The sequence below is a fragment of the Centropristis striata genome, chromosome 21 (genome assembly GCF_030273125.1).
Source record: "Centropristis striata isolate RG_2023a ecotype Rhode Island chromosome 21, C.striata_1.0, whole genome shotgun sequence".
NCBI lineage: Eukaryota > Metazoa > Chordata > Actinopteri > Perciformes > Serranidae > Centropristis > Centropristis striata.
Window position 1 is genome coordinate 23,712,989 of NC_081537.1, and position 22,092 is coordinate 23,735,080.

General features: G+C 36.9%; 2 protein-coding genes across 3 annotated transcripts in view; both read left to right on the forward strand.

Moving 5' to 3' along the window:
• Positions 1–717: 717 nt before the first annotated feature.
• Positions 718–9,608, forward strand: LOC131959829 (uncharacterized). Its single transcript, XM_059325046.1, has 10 exons — positions 718–1,262; positions 3,283–3,403; positions 3,494–3,731; positions 3,843–4,116; positions 5,903–6,080; positions 6,185–6,261; positions 7,005–7,185; positions 8,070–8,312; positions 9,205–9,377; positions 9,475–9,608. Exons 1-10 carry the CDS (start codon positions 972–974, stop codon positions 9,502–9,504), a joined length of 1,806 nt encoding a protein of 601 aa, XP_059181029.1. The 5' UTR covers positions 718–971; the 3' UTR covers positions 9,505–9,608.
• Positions 9,609–14,517: 4,909 nt separating this feature from the next.
• arhgap27 (Rho GTPase activating protein 27) overlaps positions 14,518–22,092 on the forward strand; it is a 43,119-nt gene continuing 35,544 nt past the window's right edge. For both annotated transcript variants that reach the window (XM_059324964.1, XM_059324965.1), the window contains exon 1: positions 14,518–15,282. In XM_059324964.1, the coding sequence (XP_059180947.1) occupies positions 14,518–15,282 (765 nt within the window). The remainder of the gene's footprint in view (positions 15,283–22,092) is intronic.

The window sequence follows — 22,092 nt, forward strand, 5'->3', positions numbered from 1 at the left end:
TGTAACGTAACCTAACAAGCTCGCTCTAATGTTAACGTCCATTAGCTTGTATGAAAGCCTGACGCAACACGTTATCTTTGACAGAAACAAAGTTTGGTAGCTCCGTCAGAGAGGATGAGACAGAGAGGGGAGATCCAGCAGCTGTCAGGTGACAGAGAGAGTGATGCGGGAGGAGAGGAGGGAGAGAGAGAGAGTCATTTATAGTTTATTTATTTATTTAGTCAGTTATTTTCCTGCTAGTGTCAGAATTCCAATACATATGAAGAGTGTATTTAGCAACAGCGCATGTGTAGTTTGTTAATCTTAACCATTATTGTCTCTTGTCAAAGAGAGATGTGAGGAGAGGAAAGGAGAGGAGAGGAAGAGCAGAGGAGAGGAACAGGAGAGAATGTTTTTGCTTGCAATGTTTTAATTAATATTTAATTTATTTTAAAGAATAAAATAGATACATAAAGCTCATTGCACAAATAGGCTATCTGCAAAAAAACTTTTTGTAAATCAGGGATAGTATACTTGAAAGATGGGAATTAGCCCCTTATTTCAAAATATACACTCATAATCTGCAGGGTAAATAGCTGCACATTTAGTCATGGTTTATAAAGAAAGAGGAGAGGAGAGGAACAACAAGAGAAAAGGAGAGATCTGGGCGCGGGGGGGCCCATCTAAGATAATCTCGTCCTGGGCCCAGGCAAGACTGTCAGCTGGCCTGCAAAGGGTTATAGACACTTAAACACTTTCACAAGTTGGAGTATTTACTGACGTTTTTATGTCGTACAACTAAACGCGTGTGTTAACCACAGACCTTATTTCAGGCATATAACACCCATTTAAGGACCTCTCCCGCTACGCCTTATTGTTTCCATATTGCCACCAACTAAGGGGACAGTTTAGTCTGGGCTCCTGTTGTTTCGTAACACCCCTCCACCGTGAACAACCTCACTCTGCCGCCATTCTTACTCTTTGCTACAGAGATGTCCAAGTTCAGAGCAAGACATTGCAACTGTTCTGTTCCCGGCTGCACAAACCAGCACAAGTGCTTGTTTTCGGTCCCAGCATCGGAGGAGAAAAGGAAACCATGGTTAGTTATTATTTACGGTAAAGACGTCCCTGCTACCGTCAGCACTAACTTGAACATCTGTGCTCACCATTTCACTGCCGACTGCTTCGCCAACATTGGTCAGTACAACGCTGGGTTTGCCTCCAAAATGACCCTGAAAGATGGATCAGTACCAACTATACGCGACACAACAACTGTGGAATCGGTAATATAAGTGTCACTACCTTTTATACAGTCTATGGTCACTACATTGCTATATTTACAGTTTAAATCAAGGAATGAGCCGTTAGCGGTAGGCTAGCTTAGTTTAGCTTGGGAACATGACTTGCTATGCTAATGTGTGTGCTAACGGCTTGTTAGCGTCTTTGTTTTGTTTAATTTACAGTGGTGAACAAAGTGTTCATATTCCCTTACTTAAATTAAAGTTTTAAAACCATACTGTGAAATTACTCCACTATAAGTAAAAATCCTTCATTCGAAACCTTACTTAACCCCGTTATGTTGCGGGTCAAATTGACCCATTTCAAAGTTTAAAAATCTAAAAATAAATATAAAAAGTATTTTTTTCAGGATAAAACTTCTTCTGCTTGGCTAAATAAGTGTTAACAACATTACAAATTGAAAATGGTTAATTTCAAATTTGCATGTTTATATTACATAGATACTGTTCGGGTCAATCTGACTCTGAACAGAAGAGATTAATTTATCAAATTCACTCCATAAAAGAAACATTTCAACATGTTAAAAAAAGAGTTTTATCATGCATATATTATGAAAAATTAGTGAATTGTCCTCATTGATCTCATCATATTGTTTGAGATGCATGCATGGTTAGTAATGGAGTTATTAATTAAATATAAACAATGTTTATTGGGAGTTTTTGGTTTCTGACACCTTTTGAATAATTAAACATGCCCCGGGGTCAAATTGACCCATGAACACAACAACTGTTCCTGAGAAACGAACATAACAGGAGGGATAAGTAAAAGTACAAAAGTATCAGCACCAAAATTGACTTAAAGTACCAAAAGTAAAAGTACTTGTTATGCAGAATGGAACCACTCAGGTTGTAGTATGTATTTCAAATTTACTATTACATTGTTTGTAATGATGCATTTTTGTAAGCAGCATTTTACTGTTGTCCAGGTTCATTTAAAGTACTTCATATGCTGTTATGTGGTTAATAAAAAATGTTTTTCATGTTAAATCTTGACCAGATATATAACTAAAGCTTTCAGCTGAATATAGTGGGGTAAAAAGTACAATATTTGGCTCTAAAATGTCGTGAAGTAGAAGTATAAAGTTACATAAAAATGGAAATACTCAAGTACAAGTACCTCTTAATTGTACTTGAGTAAATGTACTTAGTTACATTCCACTACTGAATTTCTAGTATGTGAAGCTTTGTTGATTGTTCAGTTGCCTTGTGTGGAATGAAAGAGACATGGTAATGGTGTGGTATTTTTAATGGTTTTAAACAGCAGTGGATTGTAACTAAATTAATGTACTCAAGTAAGAGCTTGTACTTATAACTTCACACTGTTACTCCGCTACATTTAGCCGCCAGCTTCAGTTACGTTTCAGGTCCAAGATTTAACATGAAGAACATGATTAATTTCAAGTGATTAGTTTTTTTATTTTTTAATTAAACCTTTTTAACATTATGTTAAGTAGTAGAAAATGTAAACACTGCTTAAATAAATGCATTAATAATGATAATAATCCAATAATATATTAGGAATATACAATCTGAGTGAAGCCATTCTGCATAACAAGTACTTTTGATACTTTAAGTACTTTTTAACTTAAGTAAGGTTTGAATGCAATACTTTTACTTGTAGTGGAGTAATTTCACAGTGTGGTATTAGTGCTTTTACTTACGTAAAGTATCAGAGTACCCTTTCCACCACTGTTACCACCATGTCATGTTGGTATAATGTTCTTCAACACAACCTCACCTATGTGATGTGATTTTTTTTTGTATTCATTTGACGTACTGGATCAACGTTTTGAACCCAAAAGAAATAAAAATGTTGTGTGAATTGTCTGTCGTATTGGTAAAACCTAGCGTGTTTTTAATTTTTCTTTCTTTTTCTAAGCAGTGGAGTGTGTTGGAGTCTTTTAAAGGCAATGAAAACACTAGTACTTAGAGAGTCTGTGGTATTTTGCTATAGGCCTTCAGTATATTGTTGGTCGCATTTAACATTTCTGCTCTTTGCTTGCAGGTCACCCCGTCTCAGACACTGCAAAGGTTTAAACATGTTGGCTGCCAGGCTCAACCAGAGACAGCAAAGGCTGCCACACAGCTGTCCTGGACTACCCTCAAGGCTCATGTCAGAAGTGTAGGTTTGTGACAGCTCATGCATTCAAAGTCAGATCATTTATCTTTTTTTAATGTTTTTATTTAATTGTCCTCTTTACTTATGTACATACAAGCTACCCAGACGAAAACAGATTCCGCTGTTGATGTTGGAGTTGGTTCGTCTACCGGCCCAATAAACACCACACAACCTAACGGGACTCGGACATCGACCAGTCGACCAGCTAAGAGGCCTCGTCTGGAGGTAACGGAGCAGGAAGATCCTGGGGAGGGCAGCTCACCTACAGCGGCTCCAGGAACACAAGACTTGACCTGTGACCCTGAGGAGCCTGCAGCTGAGTCAACAGATAAGTCGTGAGTTATTCTACATTACTTCTACACATTTAACATTTCATTTCCTTTCTTTGTGCTATCTGTCTTCATTCAGTATGACATCTCATGATTTAACTTGTTTTCTGAAAATAGAGAAGCCTCCATTCCCATCCAAAAGATACCAAAATACATTGTGTTTGAGACCTGCCTCCTGGAGCTGTTTGAGAGCTGCCCGGTGTGCCAGCAAGCCTGTGATGTCACCACAACAAGACGTGGTACATTCCTGAGGGTGAAGCAGCAGTGTCCCCACTGTAAGTTTCACAGACAGTGGAGCAGTCAGCCTCTTGTGGGCTCCACCCCGGCTGGAAACCTTCAACTCTCTGCTGCGGTCTACTTCAGCGGGGCATCGTATCGCAAACTGGACAGGGTATGTGTGAAGCAGCTAACAGTTTATGTCATGTGCATGCTGCAAATGTTTCACTACAGAAGTCTGACGGAAAAATACGCTCAGAAGGCCATTTTAAGACCGGTCTCCTCTCTAAAACGACCCCATAGGTTCTTTGTACAGGCACCAAGATGTGACCCATATTTATGTTTTAAACTATCCTCCACCACCGTCCAGCAGGCGTAGTAATTACGAATGATGGCGAGCTGGAGGAGAAAACATGGAATTTGCAGTCGGGGCGGGTGAATGGGTCGAACAGACCCTAGACTCTCACCTGGGAGAACAGGTTCATGGCAAGTGTGAAAACAAAAGTGATTCAAATACACTGTGTCTCACATTTTTACGTATCAATGTCACTTCCAGTAGTCAGGTCATCCTGTACCTACTTCTTGACCTCACTTCTGGCATTTACTTCAATTTATTTACTTTTTAAACTGTTTTATAACGCCTTACCCTGAAGTGTTTTGCTCTAAACCTAGATCAGTGGTTTTGTAGCCTAAATTTAACAAAGCTTCTTTTTTTTAACAGCTGTGAAACCGTACATGTATGTATGATGACGTCTGTGCTATTTTTAGAATGATCCCTTTTTGCTTTGTACCATGAACTAGGAAAACTCTTGCACCTTTAACTTGCTTTAAAGCTGGTCTTTAACAATAAATGTTACTAAATTTTAAGGAGCTGCCTCTACCTGTTGCTCACTCCATTCGGCCGGAAGCGGAAGTCCAACCTTACTTTTATTTTAAACAAATGCATAAACTTTAGTCTCGCTTTTAAATGTTAGCTAGTGTGCTGTGCCTGCCCCGCGGTGTGTTACAGGCCGGCATGGCAGAGAAAACTTAACGAGAGCCCACAGCAAAGCCAAATTAGTTGTGCAAGATGGATAAGTGCACGTTCAACGATTTGTGGCTCCAGAACGAACAATTCATTGCATGTTTGAAGCCGGTGGATGGAAACATATATGAAGACACACATAGAAAACATTTTTTTTTACATTTTTAAAAAACATTTTTCTGAGTTCTAAATATTAGTTCACAATAGAGAGGCTTTTGATGTTTGTTGTTAGGTTAAGCTTTCTTCATTCCAATGTGAAAGAGCTGTAAATAGATTCATATACTTTGCAAGTAATTCCGGGCCTTCTTCATGTCTTTGGTCCTTTTTTGCCAACATGGATGTGAAATGGGTCTTAAATTGTATTCCTTATGGTCTTAAAAAAGTCTTAAAACGTCTAAAATCTAATAATTTAAGCCCTAAAATGTCTAAAATTCTCATAAAATCACATAAAATGTCTTAAATACAATTTCAAAGGTCTTAAATGTATTAGCCTTGCTTTAATTTAAAACAAATGCATAAACTTCAGTCTCACTTTTAAGTGTTTTAATTTTTGAGGACACTATAACATAACTACAAAATGGAACTATGTATCTGTAAGATGATTAAGTGCCTGTTCAATAATTTGTGGCTCCAGAACGAACAATTGGATGCATGGTTGAAGCCGGTGGATGGAAACATATACAGTATAAAGCACACCGCACCTTCTGCAAGAAAACCATGAAACTTACTTTGCAAGTAATTCCGGGCCTTTGATTTTCCTTCATGTCTTTCGTATTTTCTTGCCAGTATGGATGTGAAATGGGTCTTAAATTGTATTCATTATGGTCTTTAAAAAGTCTTAAAATTGACTTGTTGAAACCTGCAAAGACCCTGATTTAAAAAAAATCAAGGTGGATAGCTGGATACTGATTTTTTATTTTTTATTTTTATTTTTTAGATCTTCAAGTCAATGCACTTGAAGTCCTATAACTGTGGCACCTACAGAAGACATGCCAAGTCTTTCCTGGAGCCGGCCATCGTGCACAAGTGGAAGACGGAGCAGGACGCCGTGCTGCAGCAGCTCAGTCTGGAGCAGAGAGTCGTTGCTGCTGGTGATATGAGGGCCGATTCAGCAGGTACTTCACTTATCACAGCTTTGTATTATTCTTTAGACATGACCATAAAAGGCCCTTTTGCCTGATTTTTTTTTTCTTGAAATTCCTTCTCATGTTTTTCTCAGGACACTCTGCCAAGTACGGCAGCTACACGCTGATGGACCTGAAACGCAACACAGTCATCGATATCCAGCTCGTGCAGGTTAGTGAGAATGTTTGAACACAGCTCAGCCATGAAAATGAGCATTTAGTGTCACAAATAACTAGTGATGGCCAGATGAAGCCTTGAAACTTTCCATCCAATTAGTTAAAAAAAAAAGGTTAATTTCTCTAGGCTTCATGTGCTCACAGACCCCCCCTGCTGATAAAAACCTTTATTGTCATTTCATCTATTTATGATTGACCTCGTGGGCATGGGAATTATCACTGCCAAGAACAATTTAATTTGACTTTGTGTGGTTCATTCATTCATTCATTTAATCTGCTTTTTTTTTTTAATTAAATTAATGTCAATAAACGTGTCAGTCAATGTTTAAATAAATCCAATAGGACATGAGCTGTTTATGTTAAAACTGTTGCAGTGTTTTCCAGAGATGGAACAGTGATTGTGCTGATGGATTCTGGGGTGATGATGATGACTTTATCAAATCATTTTTATTAAAATATTTTTGCCACTGTGCTTGGACTGAATTTTGCAGGGATCTATTGTGCTTTATATATGTTCATAAATCACACCAACACTTGGACCACTGCCTGAACCAGCGAGGCTTCAAACTTCCTCAATGATGTCACTCACCCTTAAAGAAACAAGCCTCGATACGCGCTTTATAAAAAAATTTCCGGATTTCTCGACACATGCTCCGAAAGCCTCGGCACACCTCCCGTCCCATCAAATAATATAATAACGAATGTAACCTTTCCTTCTCTAACTTGTCATTTTACCAGAGCAATGAAGTTGAGGGAAGTCATGATCTGGAGAAAGAGGGCCTGAAGAGGAGCCTGGCACTGCTGGAGGAACGAGCTGTGATCCTGGAAAGCATCGTGACGGATCGTAACCCACAGATCAGGAAATTCCTGAATGAAAGCAACATCATCCAGTATTATGATGTCAGACATGTGGAGAGAGGTACAGGAAACACACTATTTATTTTTTCAATATTGACAGAATTGGTCTAATTATAATACGCAATCGTCTCGACGCTCGGCCACGTGTGAATTACACGCCTGTTCTGTTTTTGACGCTCGACATGAGTAGCACACGTCAAGCTGGACAGAGATCAGATAATTCTGACAGAAAGTCAGACTGAAATTGCAGAGCGAATCCGGTCGTTTTTCAAAATAAAACACCATGAACAGACTCACAGTCGTATTTCAGATCAACATTACGGCTAAATGCTTTTGTTAACTAAAAAACAGACACCAAACTTTCATTCACATAGCTGTAATTTAGGCAGTAAATAGAAGTACACAGGCTATAGCATTAAAGGTATGAAACAGCAACAATAAACACAAGTAAAATTACACAAAAAACACAAAAGACATTGAACTACGAAGCCTACTTACGTGGTAGGAGAGCAAATATCGATGAAAACGATCAAATCAGCCAGTGGATTTTCTGCGTTAGAATTAATGAAACATATTATTATTATTGTTTATTTTGTATTTATTGTTGTCTACACTAGGGGCACTAAGCACCAGACCAAACAGGTATTGGGCGTTGATAAAGGTAGCAGGTGGTAGTGACAGGTAACGCACCAGAAGGGACACTTACAGTTTTTACCAGAGAAAAGAGAGGCAGCATGAAGTGTTTTATTGCTCTAATCTGGAAATTAAATGAACCGAAGCGTGAATCCTGCCTGGCCAATGGGCTTCTTTTTGCCTGAGTGCGTCCTAATCGAACTGGTGCATCAGTAGCCTTTTGTGCAAGTTTTAAAAGTGAAAGAACAAATAGATCTTACAAATAGCCACTACAAAACTATTTGTTCATTCTTCTTGTTTCTGTGTTACTAGGAATTTCCATGCAGCTGGAGAAGATCTCCAAAAGGTGCGACCCTTTGAAGGAGTGGGTGCCCAGCATCAAAAACCACTTGTACTGGATTGCAGCTTCCTCTTCTTTTCCCCCGGAGAGAGTGGCAAAGTGGACCTCGCTTCTCAATCACGTACAAGACATCCACACACACGACGACCCCGTGTTCCCCAAGTGTCTGCATCCACAGAGCGCCACCAGGGACGCAGCCAAGTGGTTAAAAGCTGGTATGTTCTCTATCTGTAGATCTTGGATTGACTTGTATCAGCTCCCTCTTTTTTGACAGTATGACTCCCCTCGAGACGTAAAGATGAGCTCAACATGGATTCTGTTCAGGGCGTTTATTGAGCCGTGAAAACTACATTAAAACACATAAAGCACAAATAAATACAAAACATTCTCATCACAGTTATATAATATATAAATACACAAATTAAATGCTTGCAGCTTAAGTGAGTAATAATAATAATAAAAATATTTTATTTGTAATGCACTTTACATTACAGGAAATCTCAAAGTGCTACAGGTTAAAAACATAACAGTCTAATTATAGAAAGAATTTAAAAAAGGGGGGGGGGACAGCTAAAAACAGAAAACATGCATACATAATCTAAAAACCATCTAGATGGGAGGAACCAAAGGTTTTGCTAAAAAGGAATGTTTTTAGTCCTTTTTTAAAAGGAAAATATGCGCTACAATAGCAAGCATGCTCCTATCACGTGAACATAATTAAAACAGTAATAACGGCATTATACAACAAAGATATAAAACTCTTAACCTCATTGGCCGCATCGAGGGGATCAAAATAAACCTTCATGGAAACTCCAACAAAAAAAACTTGCAAAACATAGAAATACTCCTTCTTTCTCTGTCTCTTCTGCATGTGCGTGCATCAACAGACAACAACCAAGAAGCGACAAAAATTAGTTCCGCTATGACCTTAGCTTTTAATATTAATTCTACAGATATGAACTTTACTATTTATTAATTTCCTAAAATGTATTCACTTATTTATTATCATGAAGTTATTCAATTAACTAAAACGATTTATTGTTTATAAAAACTGCTGGCAGTTACAGACAGTATGATGTATTTACAATGACCGCTGTGTTCTGTCAGGGAGCCCTGCGTTCGATAAGCTGAAGAGGACGATAACCACCAAGAAAGTGTTGGAGAACGTGTCACAGCTGAGCCCCCAATCATCAGGCCTCCTCGCTCTACGCCTTCCACAACGTTATGCTTCACTTCGCTCCCAAAAAATTGTTTTTCTCATTTATTGGAATGCTGTGCAGGTAAATAACAACAAAGGCTGTCTAAATCCTTCCTAATAATGTATTATTATTATTATTATTACTACCACTAATTGACATTCTCTTCATTTCTCCAAAGACTCTACCTGGCCGCCATGTATTTCAATGAAAATGGGAACCGCCAACAGAAGACAGTCGGCGGTGAGCCGCTCTTCAAGGTCCGCTTCCCGAAGAAGGGAGAGTCCAAGGCCGAGGCTGTCATAGCAGACGCAACCTTCAGTATGTTAACAAAACATTCAAAATACATTAACATGAATGTTTGAATATCTACAAGAAAATAAACAAATGTTTTATGAAACAGCGCAGTATTTGTGTTCTGTGCGACGTATAAAAACAACTAGAAATCGACATGCAAATGGATGCATGGCCCAGATGTGTAAAGTTCAAACAGTCCAAAATGTTCTAAAATATGAATTTCTATCATATAAGAGCACAAAAACCAGAAAATATTCACATCTGAGAAGCTGGAACCAGATAGAAAAATGTGTAAAGTGAACCTTTAGTGTCCTCAGGTGTCAATGTAACGTTTTTGGTATTTGCCCTCGTCAGTTCAGTCTAATGTGACATTTGTTTGTGTTTCTTCAGATTTCATTGATGACTTGATGGACCTCCTCTTTGATGGGGTCTTACTGGATCCTGGATCTTTCCAAAAAGAGGTTTTAGAGATCCCCGTCCCAGAAGACCTGTCCACCAAGTGTGAGAAGCCAGACAAAGCTGAAGTCATCGCCAGCCACGTGTCACGGCTCAGTCGAAAGGTGGTCTGAACCCGACGACGTACACGCCGTGAGTTTCCTCACGCTTGAGGCGTAAATGTAGCTAGTATGACTTCTCTGATCCTGCAGTCCAAAGATCCCCCAAATCCCCAAAAGCATCTATAAGCTAGACACATGTAATGACTGAGAAGGTGAAATTTTTATAATAAACTTTATTTTGTATCATCAGTCAGTGGTGTGCTTTCTTGTCTTTACATTCAGTTTATAGTGATGAATAATTTATTTAAAAAGGATAAACTATGATAAAACACCATGTTGTTGTAGGGTTGCAAAAGCATAGCAACAGTCTATTGTAGGACTTATAATCTTTTCACAGCATACGGTATTACACTTTTGATATTATTATGCATTACAATAACTCAAAGAAAAAAACTTTACTCTAATTTTAACTTCAAAACATTATTTAATACTGGTATGCATTAAAAAAATATTTTCCCAGTGCATTAGATCATAAATGTCCATGATATAATGTTCATAACCTGTTTTGTTTGTTTGTTTTTTGCTTGTTTTTTAAACATCTCAAACTAGCATAATATGGGACCTTTAATTGTGTTATTTTCTTCTTCTAACTTAGAATATAATTTAGAAAAATGTGGAATAAGAGACCTTTTTATTGCTAAATACTTGTTAATGTACATGCAGAATTGCTCCAGTAATAAAAACCAACTCTACAGAGTAGTGAAATTAGCTAAAAACTGCTTTAAAAACAAAGAAAAAGTAACTTTATCCTGATAAATGAAGAGTCTTAGAAAAACGGTTGATTGTATTTGACCTGAAAATTCAGCAGAGGGCACCATACACATGCACCTAATATGAAGCAGGGCCCGGCTCATAACCATATATATATATATACATACATACATACAAATGCAAATAATATCAACTTGTCTTGTTTAACAGTCATAATGTTATCAATTCTTATTCAGTTTTGTGTTTTTTTCTGTATCATCTTTAAATAACTATACATAATGATTATATATCTTCCTTATTGTCAACATGCATTTACAGTAACTTTGCCTTTTTTAATTTCACAAGTTTGTTACATTATTAGTTTTGCTGTGTTGTGATGTAACAATGAATCATCGCCTTGCAACTCTTTCCAGTCCACTCCCTGTCAGTCAGGTGTCATAAAAAGAACGAATAAATATCAAGAATAAGTTGGGAAGTATGGCTAAAGTCAGACTTCCCATTTCTTGCGGCTTTTTTGCTGTAACATATCACCCAGTGTCTCTTTCAGTAGAGAATCAGACACTCGCACACAACAGAACAGGAAATAAGAGCGAGGCGGGCGAGCAGAGGCAGAACACGCAAGAGTCAGTCTGAGCTCCACGACTCTTTAGATACAAAACTGTTTCAGATGGTTTCAGACGTTCAATGACGGCAAATCTTTGGAGGCAAAATCAGGCAAGTAGAAAACATTATTATTGCACTCTGAAGTTTCAGAGTTCAATCCTTAAGTCTGTTTTTTTAGCTTTAAAGTGTGTTTGAATGATCCTTCCTTTTGTTAAATGATACTAAATTGCCAAATTCGCACTGCTCCTTACATCACTTGTGTGTACATCACTTGGTGTGTTCACTTGTGTGTAAAAAAGGATGGGTTAAATGCAGAGGTTGAATTTCCTCATTGTGGGATTAATAAAAGTAATCTTCTTCTTCATCGTAATGTTACGAGTTAAATCTAACTTAAAGAGCTTCGTAAAGTCTTTTTTTCTGTATGTTATTTTATTTTAATAAGCATTTGTCATGTTTTACAATTCAATTAACACATATACTTTCCGCCACTCCTACTTAAGTTAGGTTATTTTTATTTCAGTGGGCCGTCCGACATATTTAAACAAAATGTAAATGTTTTGATTCAACACTTTGACCACAGCAAAGAGACACAGCTGCACCTGTTGCATAAGAATCAGCTGCTAACAGAACATCCTGTTTCTCTGCATTGTGCATGCTGCAGGAGACGGAGCTGTAAATACTGAGTGATTCAGGGATAAAACGAGCCTGATAAGGCAAACTGAGATTGGCCGGTGACGCGTCTCTGGCGCCGAGCCGAGGCTGGTGCAGGCTTCCTGTTTTGTGGCTGAGCAGTTTTCAGTCTGCTGCTTCAGTGGTCTGACGGTAAGTTTAACTTCAACTTGTTTTGCAGCAAATGGAAGCAGCTTCCTGTCTGTTCCTGTACACAGAAAGAGAGACTATATGGTCTTAACTTGAAACTGCAAGAACATTTCTTGTAGATAGGTAACGCCAAACACAAACCTGTACAGGACGGGCCCTCAGCCCTCAGTGCTGGGGCCCCGGAGCCAGATACTCAGCTTCAAGTGACTCGTAACATTTCAAAGTCAATTAAACAGCTATAAACAGACAAAAAGCTACAAAGAGACAGAGCGACTCCAGAGATTAAAACTGACAACAAACTGAAGCAAAACGACAAACAAACTGATGTTATATTTTTTATTTGCACTTTTTCCTACTTTGTACTTCAACTGCAACAGTCTTATTTCTTAAAACTGGCATATGATGTCAACAAAGAGACACAAAAAGGCAAAACAGCAGTAGAGACACAGAATGACGCAGAAAATGCCAACAGAGACAAAATTACTACATCGACTCAAAATGACCACAGAGATCAAAAACAATACCGGGATGCAATAGAATCACACAGACATCTGACAAATTACACCATAAGATGTGCAAAATGTCAGCAAAGAGAAGCAAAACAACTACAAAGAGACACAAAATGACCACAAATAGTCCATAAACACCTGTACTGAAATGCAAAATGACCACAAACGGATGCAAAACAACAATAGAGACACAAAGAAACTCCAATTATAGACGCAAAACAACCACAAAGAGACCCAGAGCAATGACAAAGAGATGAGAAATGACAAAAGAGACACAAAAGAAGACTTCATTATAAAGAAATACAAAATGGCCACAAAGAGACACAAAATAACTACAAAGAGATGCAACATTGTCACAAACGAGGGAGGGAGACACAAAATGACAACAGATCCAAAACTTCTAGAATGAGATGCAAAACACGACAAAAAGACACAAAATGACCACAAAGAGACCAAAAACAACTATACTGGATGCAATATAGACACAAACATCTGCAAAATGACACCAAGAGGTGCAAAAACAACCACAGAGACACCAAACAACTACAAAGAGACACAAAATGACCACAGAGTCCCTAAACAACTGTACTGAAACACAAATTGACCACAAAAAGATGCAAAACACCAATAGAGACACAAAGTAACCAAAGAAACCCAACTATAGATGCAAAACAACCAAAAAGAGACCCAGAGCAATGACAACGAGATGGAAAATGACAACAGAGACACAAAACAACCCCAAAAATGAATACATTATACCGAAATACAAAATAACCACAAAGAGATACAAAATCACAGAAAAGAGACGCAAAATAGCTACAAGGAGATGCGACATTCTCACAAAAACGACTACAGGGAGACACAAACCGACAGACACTCCAACTTCAAGAATTAGATGCAAAACACTACAAAGAGACACAAAATAACCACAAAGAATCGTTCTCAGTTTGTGCATCTTGCTGCTTTGTAGAATGGCTTTTACATAACTAAAATGACACGAACATACGTGAGAGATCAGTTTGAGAAGAGGTGAAATGTTTCTGTGGCCACACGGATGTGAAGCAGTTATAAAAAACTGTGGTCAAAAAAGTTTGTACAAAATAGTTTATAAGTAAGTAGTAATAGCAGACACTGCTATTTTTTGAACATGCCCCTTTCAATCAATTGCACAGCCTTAAGAGCTGCATATCACGAATGCTGGGTCTTGTTGGTTTTCTGAGAATCTACTACACCTACTGGTACCTTGTTTGCCATGTAGCAATAAAAAATATACTAAAAACCTGGATTAATCTGGTTAGTCACATTGGACTGCTATTATTTTGAACACTACTGTATGAGCCACTGATTGACATTTGTAATGACTTCTTTTTTTTTTTTTTTAAACGATATTTTTTATTGAAGTTTCAAGTGCATATCAAACTTTATGTCGAATGTACAAACATTTTCATTTATATCCCCTCGAACATACATTCATTCACACAGACAAAGACAGTGAGTAAATAAAATGGACAGTGACAACAAACATCAAACTAATGGAAAATAAGTACTAAAATGAAATAAATAAGACTAAAGTGGAACAAAATAAATAAATAAAAATAAAATAAAAGGCAGGATCATTTCATAACCTGTTGCTGTTTGATGAAGCCACACCAACTTCATGGTTCCTCTATTTGCAGCTTGGAGATGTTGCCCCTGCAGTGAGCCGGAGGCCCCGCGGTGCTCCGCAGCATGGAGCTGGTGTCGGTGCAGCATGAGTTTGAGTACACGGCGAAGGACGGTCGCCTGGTGACCATCAAGCCTCAGGAGAGCTACATCCTGCTCGCCAAGACCAGCGAGCACTGGTGGCACGTTCGCAAAGACCAGCACAGTAGACCCTTCTACGTCCCTGCCCAGTATGTGAAGCAGCTCCCTGCACCTGCTGCAGACCCTCCAAATAAGCTGCCTCCACCTGAGTGTGTGACTAGCAGTAAGCCAGTGGATATAACTAATGTAACACCTCGTAAAGGGACGAGGATGCATTTATCAGCTCAGGATGCTACAAAGGAGACGTACAGGTTCTCCACTTTTGGTTTCGGTGAGAACATACCAGAAGTTAAACCCTGTGAGGCTCCGGAGGACAGAAGAACCAGCAGCTTTTCACACAGCCAGAATAATATAAAGACACACAATACAACAGTTCTCTCTCTGACTGTGAATAATGACAGCCTGTATGCAAAACCTCATCCTGTGCAAAAGGCCAAAAACAGAAAAAAACAGTCACAGCAAGAAGATACATTTAAACAGCTGCAGACTTTTCCACAAGATGACGATTTGGACTTCCCATCACCCCCCAGTTCACCTGTTTACGACACCATCCCAGAGCTAAAAATCACAGATTTTGACACGTTTCCTGAGCCGCCTGCTCCTGTTGCTGCAGATGAGACGTTAATGTTGGAGCAGGAGATTCAAGCTGCGGGAGAGACTTCTTCTAGAGATGAACCTCCCACTGAGCAGGTAAGGTTTTCATTTTTAATATGACTTCTTCACACTTTTGTTGGCTGAGGGGTCAAAAAGACCCTCCACTGTGTTTAACAGCAGAGGAAACCTCCGTAATGATCTTTTTTAACTTGACATTCGATGACTTTTCCTAGACTGACCCTAACATTAGAAAAAGTAAGACATTGCCTTTTTTCATATTTCCATGAAAGCTGTACAACAGGGTAAAAATATTGATTTAGGGGTCGTTTTTGACCCGGAAGCTATAAAATAATTTTCATACCAGAAAAAAGTGAAAAACCAAGCATGCATGCACTTACAGTCAAGGAAAAAAATATTAGACCACTCTTTTTTTCGCTATTATCTTGCTAATTTTAATGCCTGGTACAACTAAAGGTATATTTGTTTGGACAAATATAATGATAACAACAAAAATAGCTGATAAGGGTTTAATGTAAGAGCTGATATCTAGACATTTTCTATTGTTTTCTTGATAATAACCAAAATCATTATCAAGAATACTATGGGAAATGTTTAGACATCAGCTCTTAAATTAAACTTTTTTTGTTGTTATCATTATGTTTGTCCAAACAAATATACCTTTAGTTGTACCAGGCATTAAATGAACAAGAAATTGAAGAAAAGGGGTGTAATACAAATGCATGCTTGCTAAAAAAATGTTTACACCTATTCAGTTCCTCTAGAAATAAAAATAATAAAACATAAACCCCTGCTTTAGTAAAACATGACAGGTGACAGGTGTGTTGTTATCGAAACGAGTGGATTTCACTGATTAAATCGAGTTTTTGCACTGTAAGAGGGAAAATATGGGCTGAAATATGTGCCACCAGAAACTGAATTTGAATTATTTATATTTGAATTTGAATTGCTTAACTTGAATAATTGCATTAAAAAACTCAATGTGAATCATATAATTTGAATTTGTATTGTTCAATTTGAATCATTGCATTGAAAAGCTGAATCTGAATTGTCATTTGGAATTTAATTTATTAGTTTGGAACTGAACATTCAGTTCTCACAATTCAATTTCAGTTCTCACAATTCAAATTCAGTTCGCAAAATTAAATTTAAATTTTCTGCCACGAACATCCGGGTAGTTGAGGCAGAGCAATCGAGCGCAGATACACTCGCCACTAAACAGAGGAAGAAGTTAGACTGGCTTGGCCATGGATGGGGATGGGACAAATACCGTTATGGAAGTTTACGATTGAAATTTTGCAAACTGAATTTGAGCAATTCAAATTCAGATATAAATAATTCAAATTCATTTCTGGTGGCACATATTTCAGCCCACAGGAAAACCTCGATATTAACAAAGTTTGTGATGAATGATAGTTTGTTTCTTCATGCAAAATAGATTTGGGTTTTAGAATTCAATCAAGCTGTTTTATTAAGGGGTTTAGTGGAGGTGGGTCAGTTTTGTGTTGGTGTCATTCCAGCATGAAATCTGCATGTGTCACTGTGGCTGTGCAGCCAGGAGGGGGCGCCGTTTCACCATGTAAAGAGGTGTAAAGATTAGAAGTTTTATTGTGTTATTGTCTTCCAGATTTTGAGTCAGCAGATTTAAAGTGGCTTTTTGTTACAGTGGTAAACATAAAAAAAATGTTTATGTCGAAGTGAAAACAGATCTCTCCCCAGTCGTATGAATACATTATAAATAGAAACAAACAAGCATTACTTGTTTGCAGTACTTATACGTTTTTAATTTATAAAAACATTTTACATACACTAGCACTCAAAAGTTTGGGGTCACACAGAAAATGTCTGTTGTTTTCCATTTTGTTTTAGTTACAAAATGAATTGAAAGTATAGTAAAGACATTTACAAGGGCAGAAATAATCATTTTAACCTGTACTAATTTCCAACTTTACCTCTAGATACTCAGCCATCCTGAGGAAGGATCATTTTACTGCTTCTCAGTTTCCAGCTGTGCTAACATAATGCTCAGGTCTTTTAATGATCAATGAGCCTTTCAACACTATAAACGTGGATTAACACAATGTGCCACTGGAACACAGGACATTAAATAATAGATATTTCATAAGTAAATCAGCCGTTTCCAGCTTTAATAGTCATTAACCACATTAACAATGTCTACACTGTATGTCTGATCAATTTAAAGTTGTTTTATTTTTTTTAAATAGCTTTTCTCTCAAAAATAAGATAATTTCTAAGTTGCATGTTTTAATAAAACTGCCCTACTGACAAATCCATCTTGTTGATGATGAATTGCAAGTGAAACGGGTCACATGGCAGAAAGATTCAGGTTCAGGTGACCTTTGTGAAGTGAAAACATCAGCCTGCTTTCATTGTCTTATTAATTTCACTTCTGCTCTCAGGAGAAGCAGACCTGCACAAATTTTCATTTAATAACTTGCATTTATCAAACATGAAGTGTGAGACTTGCAGTTTTCACCACCTGTTCTTCATTCAAAACTTAAATGCCGACAAAAATACAAGTACGTAATATAAGTGGTACGAATTAGATATTGTCATTGCTGTTTTGTTCATTGTTTTCTTATATTATCCTATATTGTGATTGTTTTGGAGGCTTTGAAAGAGGCCAGAAATTCCTTCAGGAGTAATAAAGTTATATCATATCGTATCTTAATCTTAATTATCTTAATTCTTAACGTATCATTCTATTAACATATGTTGTTTGTGTAAGTAATTATAGCTTTTAAGTCAATGTAGTGGAGAAAAAAGTTCAATATTTCTTTCTGAAATATGGTGGAGTAGAACTATAAAGTATAACATGGAAATACTAGAGTATCTAATACATGAGTGAATATACAGCTGTTTCTTTTACTGAACGAATGACTGAATATTAAACCTGTGAGCTGAGCAGACATGTTATCTTAAAAATGCCCAAAAGCTGCAATAAGATCTCATGCTAGCTTGAATTATAAAAGGCACGCACACAGACAACACTGCAAAAAATGATCCTTCATCCAATCAGCTGCTTCTAACTGGACATATTTGATGAGTTTGATAGCGTAACTGGTTATTAAATAAGTTAAATATGGTTTAAATACTTTAAGTGGAGTCATATAGTATCCCAGGTTCCACACAGTGTCAGTTTGATTAAAGAAAAAATGTGAATTTGGACTTGGTTTGGATAAAAGTGCTACATAAATGCAGCCAAGTATTTAAGTTAGTGTACTGTACTTATAATAATAACAAATACTTCTAATATCAGCTATAAAAGTACTCATAATTCATAAGAAATCTCTGGGTGTTATACAAGTATTACTGCTGTTGTTTGTTTCGGTGGAGCTTAGTTTCAACTACTTTATATACTATTTGGTAGTTTCATCTAAAAAAAAAATTATCTGCAGAAAAGTAACTAATGATGTATTTTACTCTAAAATGTAGCCTGGTTGACTAGTAAGTATAAGCATACAATTGAATTATTCTGTAGCAGATGTTGTCCTTTATATTCCACATGTTATTCTTTATGGTCACAATATTATGCCTTAAAAACTTAAACAATAAATATTTGATTTAAAGGTTAGACAGAGTGCAGGTGATTTACTCATCCCTCTCCTTTATGCAGCTTTCTCATGAAATAGAAGTGCAAAGCTTTTCCTGCTCAAAACACAGAGAACTACATTACCCAGAGTGCCTCTCACCAATAATTCAATTCGAGATTATCACTCTAGTAGTGGCTAATTAAACCTTGAGCTGGTAGCTGCATATTGAGATGAGGAGCGGTCTCGTAAACCTACTCCTCCTAAAAAATATTTTTTTGTAATTTTTCAAATTTGCAGCCATAACCCATGCTGACTCGAGTGACATCACATCTCATCTTTTTCTTTCATATGTGCAACTTTTAAAGACTTTTAATTCAGATCCTTTACTTTGGTAAAAGTACTAATACCACACTGCAGAATTACTCCACTACAAGTAAAAGTACAAAAGTATCAGTAAATGTACTTAAAGTATCAAAAGTAAATGTACCTGTTCTACAGAATGGCCTCACTCAGATTGTTTTATATATTCCAAATATATTATTGGATTATTTGTATTCATGCATTTATGTAAGCAGCATTTTAATTTTAGCATTTTTTTTAATTTTATGGGCTCATTTTAAGTCAAGTAAAAGTATAAAGTTACAGAAAGTGTATTTTTCTTAAGATAATAACATTTGTTAATGTGTTGAGTTTGTTTCAAATGCAAATCAACTTATTTTAAGTATTTTCTAAAAAAGAAAATGTCATTATTAAACACTGGATCAGAGATAAAATATTCCAAAATTAACTTTAAGACAGAAATGGCTCTAAAATGTTGTGAAGTAGAAGTATAAAGTTACATAAAATGGAAATACTCAAGTAAAGTACAAGCATCTCAAAATTATAATGATAATCACATTTTTTCAAATTAATTTACCTTTTCAAGGTATTTTTTTCTGTAGTTTAGTCCTTAAAGTGTATTTTTCTTACAATAATATAATGTGTTAGTGTGTTGAATTTGTTTCAAATGCAAATCAACTTATATTACTTATTTTATAAGTATTTTTAATAATAAAATGTCATCATTAAACACCAGATCAGAGATAAAATATTCCAAAATTAACTTTCAATAGTAAGACAGAAATGGCTCTAAAATGTAGAAAATGGAAATACTCAAGTAAAGTACCTCAAAAGTGTACTTAAGTACATTACTCGACTTATTTAGCAAAAAAAATTCTTTTGTGTAAAGTGTTTTTTTTCTTCTTAAAATAATCAAATGTGTTAGTGTTTTGAGTTTATCTCAAATGCAGATCAACTTATTAAATTATTATTAAATCAACGTATTTTCTAATGATAATATGTCATTATTATTATTATTATTATTATTATTATTATTATTATTATTATTATTATTATTATTATTATATAACACTGGATCAGAGATAAAATATCCCAAAATTAACTTTTTAGTAGTAAGACAGAAGTATAAAGTTACATTAAATGGAAATACTCAACTAAAGTACCTGAAAATTGTACTTAAGTACAGTGTTTACATGCACAAATCTCCTTTAATTAAACCTTCTGAGTAACTTTGATCGCTCGTTAGATGTAGTCTGATTAAAGATCCTAAAACTGAACCACTTGTTGAACTTGACACTTCTTGCAGCGATGCTCGGGACTTGGATCACCGTATTGGTTGAGTTCACAGTATCTGTGCCAGCTCATCAGCATATGAATGTCCGGCCGTCCCCTTCATGCCTCTTCACTGGGAGAGAAAAGAGGTGTTTCTTTGAATACCTCCAGTTTAAAGCAGCTGATTCAGGATCCTGGTTTTAGTCAGCGAAAGTTTCTCTCAGAGGGCGTGGAGGCGCTTTAAACCCGGTGTGTATAGAGTTTATGCTTTTATTGTGAAATTGTGTTGATTGAGTGGTGTAGTGTGTGTTTTAGAGCCTCTGTGACGTAAACAGGAGAACAGGTTACAAACAGGTAGTGTCAGCTGGGTGACTTGTGCTTCCCAAGACAGGAAAGAGTTAAAGCTGGAGCTGCCAGCCACTCCCAAACCTCCAGCTGCTGCTACCTGGTTTCCCCAGCACCGGTGACGGTCCTGGGAATTAGGATTATTAACCGCAGCGCAGGGAAACGAGGAAACATTTGCGAATATCGGCTGGAGCAGCTCGCGTAACTAACTTCCCTGTTGGATGGGGGTTGAATTGACGACAAAGACACAAAAGCATTAGTGTCAGGTAAGTTTCACTGCCCTTGTTGTTTTTGTGCACCTGTTGCAAGGTTATAGGAGCCAGCGTGTGGAGGAGAAAGTGGTGATTTCTACTCGGATATATCAGAATTCCTGCGTTTCTGGGAGCATGAATGAGCCCCAGGGCTGCAGCAGTGCCAGGACCCCTCAAGTGCATTAATTCTGCCCCCCCAACAATGGAGGGCCTTCTCCATGGTGATGTGAGGGGGGCTGGCCTGACTCCCAACTACCAGGGCTCTGGAGCTGTTTCAGTGCAGTTGGCTTGTGTGCGCATTTGTAATGTGCAGAACTTGCAATTAGCCCCAAATGTAGGTCACTTAATATCGAGGGTATGCAGGCTGTGCTTTGCTCTCTGATGGGATATTAAAGTTTGGCAAAGTGTGACAAATCCAGCTGGAGCTGGAGAATCCAAAGTTTGGTGAGAGTTAACTTTACAGCGAGGCCTGTGTCGGTTTTATGGTGATGTTCTTATTGTTTTATGGAGCTTTTTGCATTGTTTTGAGGTCTTTATTGGAGCTGTTTGCAGTGCTGCAATGCAACTAAGTACATTTACTCAAGTACAACTTTCAGGCACTTGCTCTTTACTCTCCTAATTCCGTTTTATCTTACTTTATACTTCTACTCCACTACATTTTGGAGCCATTACTGTCTTACTACTAAAAGTCAATTTTGGAATATTTTATCTCTGATCCGGTATTTGATAAGCAAAATACTTAAAATAAGTTGATTTGAATTTGAAACCAACTCAACACACTAACAAATGTTATTATTTTAAGAAAAAATACATTTTAACTACTGAATTACAGACCAAAATACCTTGAAAAGGAGATTTTTTTGTTGCTAAATTCAGTTTAAAAATTGTGATTATAATCGAGTACTGTACTTAAGTACAATTTTAAGGTAACTTTATACGTCTACTCCACTACATTTAGCTGACAGCATTAGTTACTTTTCAGGTCAAGATTTAAAATTAAAAAACAAGATTTAACAGTATATTACATAGTTAAAATGAGCCCTATCTTTACAATATCATAATGCTGCTTCCATAAAGGCATCAATAATAATAATAATAATAATAATAATTATAATAATAATTAGGAG